General features: G+C 42.2%; 1 protein-coding gene across 1 annotated transcript in view; it reads left to right on the top strand.

Annotated features, from left to right (window-relative positions):
- The first annotated feature begins 6,927 nt into the window (after positions 1–6,927).
- The window catches only part of APPL2 (adaptor protein, phosphotyrosine interacting with PH domain and leucine zipper 2), a 40,024-nt gene continuing 31,321 nt past the window's right edge, over positions 6,928–15,630 (top strand). Inside the window, exons 1-2 of the mRNA XM_062011518.1 lie at positions 6,928–7,079; positions 12,046–12,144. Coding sequence (XP_061867502.1) covers positions 7,026–7,079; positions 12,046–12,144 — 153 coding nt within the window. The 5' untranslated portion in view covers positions 6,928–7,025. The remainder of the gene's footprint in view (positions 7,080–12,045; positions 12,145–15,630) is intronic.

Raw genomic sequence — 15,630 nt, 5'->3', positions numbered from 1 at the left:
GGAACACAAAGCTTGGTGAGATAGTTCTTGCTGAGCTACACCGTGGGTGTCCAAACCTTCTGCCTGGGCAGCAACACAGCAGTGTATTTTTTCTGGTATGCCAGCTCTTGTTTGTGTATGTGTGCGTTTGTGATGCTGCCTTGGCAGCCTGCCCAGAGGAGTCACTCCTCTTCAGGAAAGAAATAGACCACAGTATCAGTACCCATTAGGGCACCGCCCTGGGTTTCCTTATTGCTTTCTGTATCGTCCTCTGGTTTTTCTGCTGTTGCCCTAGAAACACACAATGACACCACCACCACATCTTGCTCTGCCTTTGCCTTGGGCAGCACAGGCAGGATCCACTCAAGGGGCAAGAAACCAAGACAGAAATTTGGGGCCTTTGTAGTTTGCAGCAGCCTTAGTTACAAACAAGGACCCCCTTCTGCCACACTATGTATGCACAACAAAAAGAGCCCAAAGAGTACACAGGAAAGCCAAAACGGACATAATAACATTAGTGGACTTCTGTAGACTTCTAATAGGCCTTAGGATATGTTCTGCTGTATGTGTTTTGACTTTAACATTGAGATTTTTTAGCCTAGAAAGATGCCAAAGGGAGGTGAATCAAAGGGAGTGATTAGAGTTAAGATAACGTGAACTTTCCAATTCTGTTTTTCAGAAGGAAACAGGGGATGCAGTGCCTGATTGGTTCAGGTGATCTCACAATAAAACAATTAGTTGGCCTTAGACACAGTGACAACATTAAGTCCATTTGCTTCTGATAATTGTATGAATGTTGTATTTTTAAAGACAATAAAAGAAGGGCTCTGAGTCAGTGCTCCCTCTGACACTAAACTGACAGTCCTGCCTGCAGAGCCAACCCCCAATTGCAACACCATATTCTGACCTTTGGTAACCTTTACACTTAGCAGGTTACTTAGTAGCATTTCATGAAACAACTTTATGCCAAGCATTAGATGTTTCTTATTTCAATCTACAGAATTATAGCACATGCACATTTATTTGATGTGGCACTGGTATTACACCTTCTGTCACTCCTTGTATTTCACAGTAAGATTTTTCACTATACCTCAGATACCCCCAAACTCCAAGGGACCATTACCTGAAACAAGAGAAGTGTCTGCTAGGTTAGGGAGCAATAAAAAAAGTAGAGCTAAAAGGAGAAAGCAGTCCATATCTCAGCATTCGCCCAAGTACTGTGAAAACTGTGGAGAAAAGGATTTCAGTACTTCATCCAGTAACAAACCACCCATTCTCTGCTTGCTCCTGCTCCTTGAAAAGCTACTGCAAACAGTTAAATCAGATGCCCTTCATCAGACAGGCTCCCAGAGTCATGCCAACACCACCAGAGGCCATGCACTGCAGGGCAGAGGCAGGCACAGGCAAAGTGGTGGCGATACCTCTATAGCCAACATTGTCATCAGAGACTTCAGCTTTGGAAACCACATCTTCATTCTGGATCTGGATGGAGGCTGCTGCTGTACTTGGTTACACAAGGGAACGGAATTGTCCTTAAATTACACAAAATTAAAGTTACACCCTTCACCTTCAAAGAGATTTTAATTTGATCCATCCCACTGGCCAGTACAGCCTCACGTATCCATTTTGGCATATTACTAATGTGTTTAATGGAAATAAACAAAGCCATGTGTTTTATGTTAAAACAAAGAGCATGAGATCTTGGTTACATGACAATTAATAATTTCAATGGAATTTTATTTCAGCCTGGTATTATCTTGTGGGCTATACACAAAATCACAAGATACTCCTCCTCTCTGTGTCTAAGAGTTCTCCTGTACATTAGATGTCCTATTATTAATTTAACCAGATACTAGGATTAATTTATTCAGATAGTACTAAAAAATAGTTTGGGGATGCTTCCGGTAGTGAGAGTAGTGAGAGGTTTTTTTTCAGATCTTTCACTTGTCAAGAATTCATTTGAAGCAATTTATTGCTACTATCATTTAATACACCCTCAATAGTTAACAGCTGCACAACTCAGAGTAAACTATTACACCTCTAAAAGTCATCTGTAGTTCAGAGATTTTTTTGTTACTGAGCATGAAGAAGAATATCAGACACTGTGTGAATTGCATAAGTAGACTCAGCTGACTTGGCAAACATGTCACTAGCATACTACTGCTCAGAAATTTCTTGTGAAGTAAAAGGTGTGAAGCCAAAAAGGAAGTATAACACAATATGTTCTTTATAGTTATAATGAAACATATGAGAAAGAAAACACAATGCAAGATGACTTACTCTGTAACTAGTCTAACCAGAAAAAATAATTACAGTCAGCTCTCCATGAATACTGGGTGGATTATCAAATTTGGAAATAAATTATCCTACGGATGCACCACAGCTGCCTTGTTTCCAAACAGGCCAATTAAAGATGGCAGGGCTTATTAACTCACGCACAGCACTATCCAGGTCCAGCACTGCTGCTCCCAGCCCTGAGCTGGTGCTGAGAAGACAGGTGGAAAAGCAATTGGGCAAACCTGTAAGCACAGCATTGCAACCGTCCAGTCCTGCAGAAGGCACAGTCCCCATGCTGCTGCGGTCCCTTCTGTCACATGAGCAAAGGGAGTCTGGGCAGGACCATGTCCGGTTACCGAGGGATACTCGCTCATCAGCCTCCCACAGGAACACGACTGTCACATGTGAAATCCCAAATTTAAGTTTGAAGATGCACTAATTTCTGCAAAATTGAGGTAGTACTGGGAAGATTTTGCAGCAGTTTTCCAAGAGATTTACATAGCAGACAAATCTCAAGCATACAGATCAACCCAAACTTTCTTCTTCCTTCCTTTGAAATTGTTCATTCACTCAGCCATGAGCTTTTTTGGCTACAAGGTTTGTTTTTTGGCTAGAGGGATGCATCATCTTTTCTTAGAAACCATACAATCAGTTCACATAATTAATCCCTTTGTACTCAATGATCAATTATTTAATGATTTTATTTGATACTATCAATTCTTATTAGTTTTATGAGCAGTAGGTATCAAATTCATCCTGGCCATTCCTTAAATTTTCACATTCTAAGAAGCATTTATCTTAACATAATCAAATCATCTGTAGTTTACAGAATACATACATATAAATGAATTAGACTTCTTACTGGAAGTGTTCTCCAGCTCAGTTCATACTACAGTGAGAGGTTTTTTGAATGTTCAGGTTATTGATTCTAGGTACTCTGTATGCCTATTCTCTTTCCATATGTACAGTGTTCTCAACTAAATTTGACTCTGAAGAACAGCTAAGAGAGTGCTTTTCACCAGCAAGACTTTTTGTAGTAACTGAGTATTACACTCAATAGCCTCATTTAGAAGACAGAAGCTGAGGTGTCACTAGTCCATTGCTAGCACTGCCCAATGCAGCGAGCAGCTCCTGGACCACATCACCACCTGGAGCTGAATCAGCCAGGTTGCTTCCAGTGCACTGCCTAGGCCTGAGAGTCCGGTACTGCAGCACTGCTGCCATGCACAGAAACCTGTGAAACAGCCACAGCATCTTCTCACATCAAAGACACCTCCTACCCAAAGCTCTGCCTATACACAAAGGTACCTAGTTGTTGAATGATATCATTACCATCACATAAATAAAAGGTTGAAATGTTCAGTGGTAGCACTATGAGTTATTTTAATTATTTTAGAAGCATTATTTGGAGCTACTGAGACTGAAAAATAATTCTAGGGACCCAATAAAACTAGGTAGCTGGGAAATTACTTGCAATTATCAGTATTACAAGGAAAAAGTAATTTCAATTATTAGTAGGCATGATGATTATTATTTTTTAAATTCAAAACCACCTGGACTGTATTGGGAAAGTTCAATTAAAATGTTTTGACCTCTATAAATAAGCAATCCACCAACTTTATACCTGTGCAGTGAATAATCCTGGCCTGTATCAGGAGCAGTGTAGTCAGCAGGAGTAGGGAGGTGATTCCCCTGTATTCAGCTTTGGTGAGGCCGCATCTTGAATACCATGTCCAGTTTTGGGCTCCTCTCTACAAGAAGGCTATTGAGGTGCTGCAGCAGATACAGAGATGGGCTACCAAGCTAGTAAAGGGTTTGGAGCACGTCTCCTGTGAGGAACAGCTGAGGGATCTGGGGCTGTTTAGCCTGGAGAAAAGAAGGCTCAGGGGAGACTTTATCGCTGTCTACAAGCAATAGAACAAGAGGCAATGGCCGCAAATTGTGGCAGGGGAGGTTCAGGCTGGATATGAGGAGGAATTTCTTCACTGAAAGGGTTGTCAGGCATTGGAACGGGCTGCCCAGGGAGGTGACGGAGTCATTGTCCCCGGAGATGTTTAAGAGACGGTTAGATGCTGCACTTAGGGAAATGGTCTAGAGGTTGACAGGGTTAGGACAAAGGCTGAACTCGATGATCTTAAAGGTCTCTTCCAGCGGAAACGATTCTATGCATGTAAAGAAGAATGACAGATAGTAGAAGCGTCATCATCAGTCACTGCTTACTGAAGTGCTTTTTGCTTTATTTAAATAAAACTAGTAGAACCTGTTCTGGGAGTAGTTATCCTCAATTATGGAATGACAACAGGCTTCCACACTTGAACTTTAGACTAAACAAAGCCATCAAGAGGAACAAGATAAGACCTTAAAGGTTATAGCTCTTGGGAGGGAAGACAATGGGAAATAAAACCACAAACTGCTGATGTTTTATTGGTGAAGGAATTACTTCAACCCAATGGGGAAGAGCTGTTGCTGAACTATTTCAAGACCAGAAGGAAAGGAAGAAAAAGAAGGAAAGGGCACAGTTGTAACAGGTGTATTTGGAAAAAAATTCAAACATGCCCTGAAGCTCCTTTAATGGATACAGAAAATCTGATAAAGTATGGTCTTCTCCTCCTCAGTGAATTTTAAATGATGTTTCCTAAATCTCTGAAGAATGAAAAAATAAGACTTAAACACAGACTGACAAAGTTGGCCCAGAAACCATCACGGATTCTTAAGTTTAATGGCCAGTTAGTACCTCCATACACTGTAGGCAAAAAAAAAGTCTCTCTGACCTCTTTCCACCATTCTAAAATTCTCCAAAACAACATTATTATGGCATGATTATTATGATAAGCTCTATCTATTTTTGTTTTCTCATTATGTAAATATGTACTGTCATTCTTGGTATTTTTTATATTAGCCACTGACTTTTATTATGGCTCAGTGTCTTTATTCAGTGGACTGAACGTGAGAACTGTGTTCTTATTCAAGGGTCCTGGAACAGGGAGTCCAGCTGTAGGACCAGTAGAGCAGAGTCATACCAAGGCAGGCTTGGCACATTGGGTTAAAGGTCTTATCACAAACTTCAGAAGCAATACCAATCAACGTCAGACACACAGAAATATCTTAGCCAAAATTACAGGGTTCAATGATTATTTCTCATACATAACAAAGCAAAGAATTATCCAGCTGATCTGTAAAACTTTCCTAAGGTCACCTGCTTAGTCTACAGTCCTTCAAATCAGCAAAAAAAAAATTCTTTGCTAGCAGTCACCTTTCTTGCTATATAAAATGTTCATTACTGTTTAAGCATGACAGAAGTGGAAAAATCCACTGGGACTTAGATGCAGAGACCAGGCAATGACCATAATGGCAAAGCAATGATAACGTTTGAAGTTCTTTTAAAACTCAAGCTGCATTTTTAAATATTTTTTCTTCTTCTAAGAAGGCATCAGCAAGAGTTATCTGACAACCGTGATCTTCTTTGAAGATTAGAACATTATTTTACAGCCTGTATTTTTGTTTGCATATTCTCTTTAATTTGAAGGATCCTTCCAAACCTCTTCAGCAATGCTTTTTTGTCTTAAGTGGGATTCTGGCTTTGAGTATCTTCAGTTTTGTCTTGAGTCACGCTGTAACAATAGCTACAGTTGACATGCACAAAGCAACTGATTTGTAGATCAGCAACACCAACTTTTTAGAGAAACTGACGCAAACAAAAGCAGTGGCCACCCCTCAAAAATATGAACATGATGAAATACTCACATACCAAGCAAGGCTGCTTGTTTTGAAAATACTAGCTTTAACTAAACATATGAATTAAAGTCCAAATGCTGAAGTTATCCAACACAATTAAGACTGCAGTGAGACAATATTAGTGCACGATGGACCAGTAACGTAAAATGCATCCCTTCTAAGCCCCCATGTGTAGGGACATGGTTGAGTGAGAACTGACCCGCCTGGAGCACTCTGTGGTCCCATGAGTTTTACTTGCATAACTGTCCATGAACTAGAATGAATGCAGATACCACAAATGAGCACTGCTCGTTAGCACGTCTATCTTAGCCAGTGGACATCCTAGGATCCCAAAGTGGCCAAAGCTCTAGAGCGCTTCTCTGCAACACCCCAGAATCTGGTGGCCTGGTTGACGCTGCAGGCAGCCCCTAGCCCTACAGAGCATCTCATGAGAGAGCTGAGATGCTAAAGGCTTACCCGCAGCTGGAAGCCCTCAAACCCCACAAGCCCTAACTGGAGAACGCAGCCTCTCCCTTAATTCCACTTCACCCACGCTGACACCTCCCTCAGCTGCGGGGGATCACCCTCTCCCTGCTGCATCCCCCTTTCTGCCGCCCTGCTGTCTAGGGAATGGAGTCAAGAGCAGGGCTGCAGGAGGCCACTACAGCCGTTGCTGCCCGCCGATGGGGAGGTGATGAAGGGTAGCCCCCCTCGTCTGCAGTGTCCATGCCCACGAAGGAAGCCACTGCTACACCAGCTAGGCCCGATGCCCTAATGGCGGCAGGAAGCCTCCCACTCCTATTCCGCGCTCCCTCCTGCCGCCGGCCCTCCCCGTGACTCGCTTCCTCCGGCCGACGGGAACTGGGAGGAGTGAGCGGCCGCGGGCCGCCGCCCCCGCCCCGCCAGCGTAGCCAGGCAGCCGCTGTGCCCCGTACGCGCGGAGAGCCACGGCCGCCCCGAGGGGAGGGACGCTGCCGAGCCCCGCCGCCGGGGCGTGCCAGCGGCCGCCCGCCGCGCTCCCGGCTCCCTGCGCTCAGCCGCGCCGCCGCGTCAACATGCCCGCCGTCGATAAACTCCTGCTGGAAGAGGCTTTGCAGGACAGCCCGCAGGTAGCGGCCCGGGGGCGGGGGCGGCTCTGCTGGCGCTGGCGCGAGGGGCGCAGCCACTTGCCGGGGCAAAGTCCGGCCGCTCGCCGGTGTGACGCACCGGAGCCGGCGGGCAGCTCGCTGGGGGGTGATGGGGTTGACACCTCGAGAGGGCCAGGGAACAGCCGTCCCGCGGCGGGGAGAGAGTGTCAGCGGGCGGCGCGGCGGCAGGGCGTTCTTCTGACGGACGGATAAATGGGTCAGGGCGAGTTCGCCTGTGGGAGCTGTCGGGGACCAGGGATGTCGTGAAGCGGGTAAACGGCACCTGTATGCTGTCGGGGGGGGAGGCTTTGGCTTCCAACGGGACATCTGTCAGGGAAAATCAGGTCGTGTCTGCACCAGGTCCTCTGGGGAAGAGGGCTGCACTCCGGCACGGATAGGCACGGTGTGAGGAGGCTGGGGCAGAGCGTGAGAATGCCGGGGCATGGCATCCTTGTCACCTCCCTCCGATTAACCTCTCCTTTGGCTTTTTCCTCACGCCGACCCATCTGTGTGTGCTGGCTGGCTGTAAGGGTTGCCCTGAAGAGGTGAGGTGTGTTGGGGAAGGATAGTTGGACATGGCTGGTTCCATGGCTTCCTCAGAAGTCCCTGAGGGAAAGGGAGACTTCTGTGCCGTGAGTCACCTAGCTGTGGTGACAAAAGTGGGCTGAAGGAATGTCACTGCCATCATGCCAACTCCTCCCTGCTGAGGGATCCCAAAGACTGTAGTTCAGATGCACAGGGGTGTCCAATGGGGAGAGATGAAGTGGATCCCATTGAAGCTGACCTTCATCTGAAAGAGTGCAAGAAATGAGGACAGGTGGTTGCTACCCTTTCCTTCCCAACTGCAGGCAGTGGAGAACATTTCTCCCCTCCCTCCTGTGCTATGCGCAGCCCAGTGTAGTGCCTTGCACTCCATTGCTGGGAGATATGATGAGCTGCAGAAGTGGCCCATGAGGACTGTGGAAACACCACAGCGAAGAACACGCCATGTCATGATGTTTTCTGGGGCAGAGAGATCTGAGACCTCAAAAAGGGAAAGGAGGATGGAAGGAGGGAAGTTTGAGTGGGAGAGGAAAGTGTGGAAATTTCACAGAGGTGCACTTGAGAACAAAGCGTGTTGCAGATAAAAGTACAAAAGAACCTGGTGAAGCAGGGAGAGAAGGGAGGGCTGAGTGGATCAACATAGGTCCTGCTCCCAAGTAGCTCTGTGTTGTAATCCTAACTCATTTGCTAATGGATCAGGAGGAGGAATGAATAAGTAGGCTGTGGAGCAGATTGCTGAACGGTGTTACAGAGTCAAATCATGAGACAATTTGAAGGAAAGACTGCGTATGCATCTGTCAGGACATAGTGGGTCTTGGGGCTCATCTCAATCACCTGCTCTTATCCTGGTTTTCTGATTCCATGAAATTCCGTCCTGGTTGAGAATGATTTTCATCATCTCTTTAATACAGTGTATGTGGAGTCTCTATTCTGTTCTTGGAGATTTTCGAAACTCAACTGGAAAAACTGTTGAGTAACCTGATGTAATGTCAGTCAGCCTTGCATTGATCAGGGATTTGGACAAGGTGACCTGTAGAGTTCCTTGTCATCCTGAACTGTTCTGTGTTCCACAGCTTACTAAAATGTCCTAGATTTATTATGAGCAGTTATTAATGTTTTTAGTAGTAACCTCCCTACCGCATTCTGGAGCTGAGAAACTTGACATGCAGCATAACTAATTTACCTCTTCAGTCAACATATCTTTCAATGATTAAAAATGTAACACTGGCTGAAAGTAGCTGAACAATGCCCTGAATTGAATTTGGAGAGCTTTGTCTTTCTCCTGACCTGAAGTCTGTTAACGTCTCCTTTGCAATTACTGGAAATACCAGGTTATACATAAACCCGAGTATTTGCAGGATGTTTTAGCTTGATTTGGTCGTTACTTTTTGTTGAAGTCCTACAACTTTGGGAGGGAGAGGCATTGTTTAACTTTCAGATTTGGCCCAGCATTGCTAAAATCCATTTTTTCATGCAAGGAAATGACTGGGTTTTTTCAGTCTTTTATTATTATATTACTTATTTCTTGGGGAGACCTTTAGATTCATAGAGCAACCTCTGTGAGCTGGGTGCTACAAAATCAAACCAAAAAGGCAGTCTGTGTCCCACAGAACTTACAGCGTAGCAGCTTGCACAAAGTGACTTGATTCTCTTCTGTCTCTGTGAGTTGCTTACAGCAGTGCAAAAAGATGGTAAGATGAGAATAGAACCTCACTTTGTAGAAACGATGTGAAGTATGTAAATTATATGCAAAGGCAGAAGAGAATTAGGCCAAAGTTATTTATTGGATTTCTGAAACCCGATTGCTCTCTCCCCAACAATATAGTACTTTTGTCTTGATTTGTCTCCAAGCACTGACTTAAAAAAGGCTATAAGACATATCAGAATTTCAAAGTGTTTGGTCACAAAGTAGGAGAGAAATTTACGTAAGCAGTCACACTAAAAGTAAGGGGAATGCTTACAAGAAAGTAGACATTTCCAGAAGCTGTTATCATGGTGCTATTAATGAGGCCTCTTAAACATTAGCTTAATATTTGGATTACTGGTTTATTTCAGTGGTGTTCGCTGCTATTCCAGAATTTGTCAAAACAAAAACAATGAAAATACACACATATGCTGATATTTTGTGGTAGTGATTTAAAATGGTGTTCTTAAATGTAAAACTTTCCAAGAATAACTTCCAAACTGCTTGAATCATTTCTTGTTTTTATTCTTTTTGAACAACGTGCTAATAACTGAGGCCAAGACTTTCAGAAATTATTTCTCTGAGCTGTTCTACCTCAACCCATATCTAGACATCTGAAAAACTGAACCTGCACAAATTCAGAAAGATTTAAGAATGTGGCTGACATTCCTGTGTTTTAAAACCTTTTCCAGCATGCAGAAACGTGTGATTTGTAGTCTGCTTAAAGCAGTCTTACTGTAAATTTTTGGTCTTGGCTTGAGATTTGTCTTGATAAACATTGCATCAACTTTTGTCACTTTTGCCTGCCTTAGATTTATTTTTCAACCATCTTCACACCCTGTTCATTTCACATGCTGTCATAACACAAAGCAAGGAAGATGAGCACTGGATAGATAGAAGATAAGTTTGTTAGCATTAGTTTTGCATGTTTTACTGCATCATTGAAGAGAAAACATTTAAACTCAGATATTTTTGAGAAGTGGTATGTTTTCAATTACTGAAATGACAGCTTAGTGTGAAAAGCTCTAAAAGTCATACCACTGACCTTGCAGAGAATTTCTGAAGAAAGGTCCTCTGTAAGTTTAGGTTCTTGGTATCCGTTTCATTGACTTGACCTTATCTCCATGCTTTCTTTTTTATGTTCTCTTTATTTGAAAACAGTGCTTTGTCTTACGTTCTTACATGCTGAGGTCTCAAACTAGTTTCCCAAATGCATTGACTGCCAGTGTCTCGAAGGTAGAAAGTATTGTAGCAGCCTAGCACGTTAGCAGACTGAAATGCTGAGAATTTTAGAGTTACTCAAAGTATGGAAGTACTCACGTGCAATGTCAGAACAGAATGTCAAATGTCTGTCAGTGAACAGAATCCAAGAACTGACTCACAAGTCATTTCTTCAGCCGCTGAGCAACACTACTTTCTGGCTTAGATACTCTGGACAGAGACGAAATGATAGATAGTCTTAGGCCAGAGTTATTGAAGGGTGCTGATTTTTAGTTTTACAGGATAAACTTAAAGCCTGGGCAAAGAGTTTTGAAGAGAAGAATCAATACCTTGGGGAAGTACATATACTTGAGCAATTAATTACGTGGACCTTCAGTTGCACGACTTAAAATCATCTGAAATCTTTGAAATAAACTTCCCAGGTTTGAACCTGGATGCTTGAGGTGTATTAGGGAATCCTGTAACGGGAGGACAGATAAAGCACTTGCTCTGTTACAGGATTGACTAGGTTATGAAAGTCCTGGAGTTTATGTGTGCCCTTCATGTAAGCAGATGAAACTAGTTAATGTCATGTAGGTTAGCTGCACAGATGGAAAGACATTGCCAGTTAGCATCAAGTAGATTGGATTTACTGAAGTTAAGACTAAAGATGGATCATGGCTTTGTTAAAGGGACTGCCTTCCCGCTTTTGTTATTGTCATGATCTAGCAAATTCTAGAGCTCAGCATTATTCTGAGACAACTTTCTTTCCCATCTCAGGAGTTACGTCACCAACATAATTTCTGTTTCTTATGATTCCACTGAAACAAACCAAGGGAATTCACGTATTTAAGATAATACAAGTCTTTATGCTCTTTTTCACCCCCAGCCCCATTAGCTGACAAGGATGACCTAGCAGAATGGAGAAAGTGCAGGGTATCTCTGAGTGGGTGTGTGCTTCTGTGCCTGTTGTTATAGATGAACACTCAGTTGTTTGGCCCGATTACGTCAGCTAGCTTTGGCAATGGACCTTTAAGAGTTGCTCAAGACAGATGAGAGTGAATAATACTCTGTAAATTATCTCATGGAAAGGGGTGCTTTTAATGCAGTCTGACGTTAGAGTAGTAAAGTGAGCAAGCAGTGGTGTTTGACCCAGAGTCCTTAACGTGGTTTGGATTACTGTAGTGAGCAGGCAGAAATTCAGGATTTTTTACATTCCCGGTTAAGTTGGAAGGAATGTGTGTTACAGCAAGAAACTGGGAGTCAGGCTTTAGCTGTAACATTTTATCACTTCGTTTATTAATGCCTCAGTTTACTTAACCGTAGTAGGACTAATTTCTACATGTTTGCATGATTCTGTTAATTCAGAATTATTCCGTACGATTCAGAATAATTTTGAATAAACAGAATCATGCAAAGTTAAAGGCTTATTTCTGATTGATTTGTACTTTTACAGTCATTTATCCTTTTCAGTATTTACACTCAGAACTAAAACCGTTTGCTTTTTTTCTTTTATTGAAGACTCGGTCTTTGCTCAGTGTATTTGAAGAGGATGCAGGAACCCTTACTGAATATACCAACCAGTTGCTTCAGGCAATGCAACGAGTCTATGGTGCTCAGGTAACTTTTCATTTGTGTTTCTTTTGTTTGATGTGGAATAGAAGATAAATTCCTATTATCTTATCTGTTATTTACATGAAAGTTGTGGAATACCTGCATCTCTTGTGGTTTAAGAGGAGTTGTGGGTGTTTTCCATCTGATATCTCAGCCTTTATGTTCAGAAAAATCATCTGCATGAAAAAAATCTTATCTGGTTTGTCTGTCTTCAAATAATTAATTAAGGAAAAACTGTGATATGTCTTCATGTTGTGGAAAGCCAGCCTTGACAAAATTGCTTGCCTAAGTGTAGACACAATACACAGAGAGGTACTCGCACGGACTTTAGGCATCTAACTTACATACTGTGACTCACCATTTGGAAGGAACTGTATATGTGCATTGATGACAGAGAGAATGCACACTTTTTGAGCCATACTGAAGTTGAATACCTAAAGTAGTCAGTGTGAAAAATGAGAGAGCGGGAGCAGAAAAAAAGGAACACTTTCTAAAGTACTTACATGACCTAGATGACTAAATCCCTTTGAAAGAAGAACTTGCGAAACATATCCAGTGCTTTGTAAAATGTTACTGTAAATCTGTGTGATTTTCAGTGAAGCAAGGATCACCATGTGCCTAGACACTTCAAAACACCATATCTAGGTCTTTAAAGACATAGACAGTATCTCATGAAACTTTTGCAAGCATTTATGTAGGTTACATGCCTGAGTTCCTTAGAAGCAATGGCTTTTCTATTAAACCAGTAAATCAGAAGACAGAGAGATAGAATGGGGATATTTTGAATTTACTGGAAGGCCTCGTGTCTGATTCTTCAACTCAGCTGTAAAACTACTGCAAGTGCATATCTGTTTGGTGGGATTGCTCTTTTGTGTGACTGTGTGACTTGGCAAAACCATCTTCCCAGTACTGAGCTACCTACACCTGGAAGATCCAGCTTTGGAGAGCTTCAGAGTCTTCATGTCCTGTATCCTGTGCAAATGCAGAACAATCAGAGGCTTACAGCACAACTTAGATACTTGGAAAACCATACAGTGTATAACCAGGGGCTGGAGTGGTGACAGTAAATCAGCACTGAAATGCCGATCGGCATTTTGGCATGATCCTCACTGAGTGATGGGCATTTTGGTAGTCACTGAGCTTTAAGAGTAACAAGAGCATGGGGATATTGGATAGTAGAAATCTGAGACCAAAGAGCAGGTGAGATTGAAATTGATGAAAGAGGGGAATTGGAGGATAAATATGGTTTGATGAAGTGTCCAGCTTGTGGACGACATGTCCTGCCCCTGCTGCTGCCTATTTAGGGTTACATTTTAGGAAGCAGTTACTCTGGCCTGTGTTTCAGAAAAAAATGCCTTTTCAACTTTTGTTTGCCTCTTCCTTTCCATCTTGGTTTTTAGCCTTTTCAATTTCTGGTGCCTCACAGTTACGACATTTCCTCTTTCTCCTTACTGTCTCCGTGCCGTTTGCCCATCTGTATTTTGCAGTATTACTGAGTCTACTTCATTTCCCCAACGCTTCTTGGCCATTTTCTTCCTACACACTTCCTGCTTTACTTTGAACTAAATATTCAGTCACTTGTAAATATTGGATATGTTCTTTGAAATACCTCATCAGAGTTTGATGCCATTTTGAGATGGGGGCCGCATGGCAGTTGTTTAACATCAGGCTTTGTGAGGGTGTGGAGCAGGGCACTCTACACTACTGCTGACAAGAAAATTCAGGTTTAGTAGCCAATGTTAGAAATTGTACCTCAGTGTTGGTACTTCTGCTGTTTAATTCTTTGAGAATCGCTATGTGTTGTAACTTCAGTTTGGGTTTGCATTCCCAGAATCCAGTAATGGCAAAAAAATGTACTGACATTGCAGTTAACAAGAAGACATTAAGTAGATCATATGAATTATGTAAGTGGAAATGAAAACTGCAACTTTTTGTGGTGGTTTTTTTTTTCTATATGTGCTTTAAAAAGTCTTGATATTTTTGTACGAGTCCACTCGTGTATGCAGGAGTGCATACACTAAAATTGGGGCAAAATTAGGACTTTTAAGAAGAAAAAAAGAATTGAATTATTTAATTCAGCTATATATATAGCAGTTAATTCCCAAGAGAATGGTGGTGTTGTATAGGGTAACATTTCTGATTCATTTCACTGAGCTTTGCAAATATCAATATATCCTTTCCAGGAGCCATTTCTGAGTATGTCAAGGGAAGACACATTTTCTGACTGAATTCACCTTCAATTCTTCAGGCACCAAATCTTATGGTTGCAGTTGCCATAGAAAGAGAACTGTGGTACTGAATTGCTCACTAAATACAAACGCACTGTTAAGAAAGATCTATGCATAGTGTTTCTTTGCTACCTAATCACAACCTGAGAGAAAATCAACATTTTCTGATGTTGTTAGGAGGCATATTGTCAGGGCCTCAGTAGCAGCATGTTAGGAAGTGGTACCAACCCTTTTAATTTTGAGAAGGAATGGAATTTAGCAGAGAGAATGCAAAAGTTGAGAGTATTGAGAAGTCACGGTCTAAATTTGCCTTCTTATTTTCCTGACTTCAGTTTGTCTTTGCAAAGTCATTGTCAGCCCCTGCTCTGATTTCTTTATCTGTGAAATAGGAACACTGGTTACTGACCTACTTTGAAGCAGTGACCGTTAAAAATGGCTGGAATCACAGCTGTGGCAGTTGAAACAGCAGTGGGTTATACCAGTCCATGGTACTGAAAAATCAGAAATTTTACCTCCTCAAAATAGTTATGATAGTTTAAAAAACTATAATCTTGTTTTCTTCCTGACTACATTCTGGACTGTAAAATTTCCCAGATGTGTCACCCACATTTTCAAGATTTTCTGGACTACTTTGCTAAAACGGTGTTTCTTGTGATGAAAACTCAGATTTTTGAATTACTCATGTAATTCAAACCACTGTAGCTTCTAATCAAATAACAATAGTTGATGGTTCTGAATGGATGCAGTGCAAAGTCTCAGGGGAGTGGTGATTAGTACCAACTGCATGCTGTTAATTATTCACAGAATCACAGAATGGAAGGGAGCTCTAGAGATCATCTAGTCCAACCCTTTCTGTTAAAAGCAGGTTAACCGAGATCAGATTGCACGGGAATGCGTCCCGGTGGGGTTTGAAAACCTCCAGAGAAGAAGACTAAATATCATATGGATATATGCAAGTATTTGTCCCAAAATGTTACTTTGTGTGCAAAGCGGCAATAAGTTTGTAAACTGACAGCTCAAGCTGCTCTAAACACTTGAATCAGTGCCTTTGAAAGGAGTGTGAAAAAGAGAAATATTTAGTTGCCCATTGCTTTTGAAAACACTTAGGAAAGCAGAAATATTTTTGAACATTGTTTTGTTGGGTCTTTTTATCCCCTTTGTTTTTTTTTAAACTACAAGTTACTGCTAGGTGCAGAGGACCTAACTTTTCAGACAGGACTTCGCTTTCCACGCCTTTAACTTTTAGAGTGGCAGTAGGGCAATT

This window comes from Colius striatus, chromosome 1 (genome assembly GCF_028858725.1).
Source record: "Colius striatus isolate bColStr4 chromosome 1, bColStr4.1.hap1, whole genome shotgun sequence".
NCBI lineage: Eukaryota > Metazoa > Chordata > Aves > Coliiformes > Coliidae > Colius > Colius striatus.
This window is presented reverse-complemented; position numbering and strand designations above follow the sequence as displayed.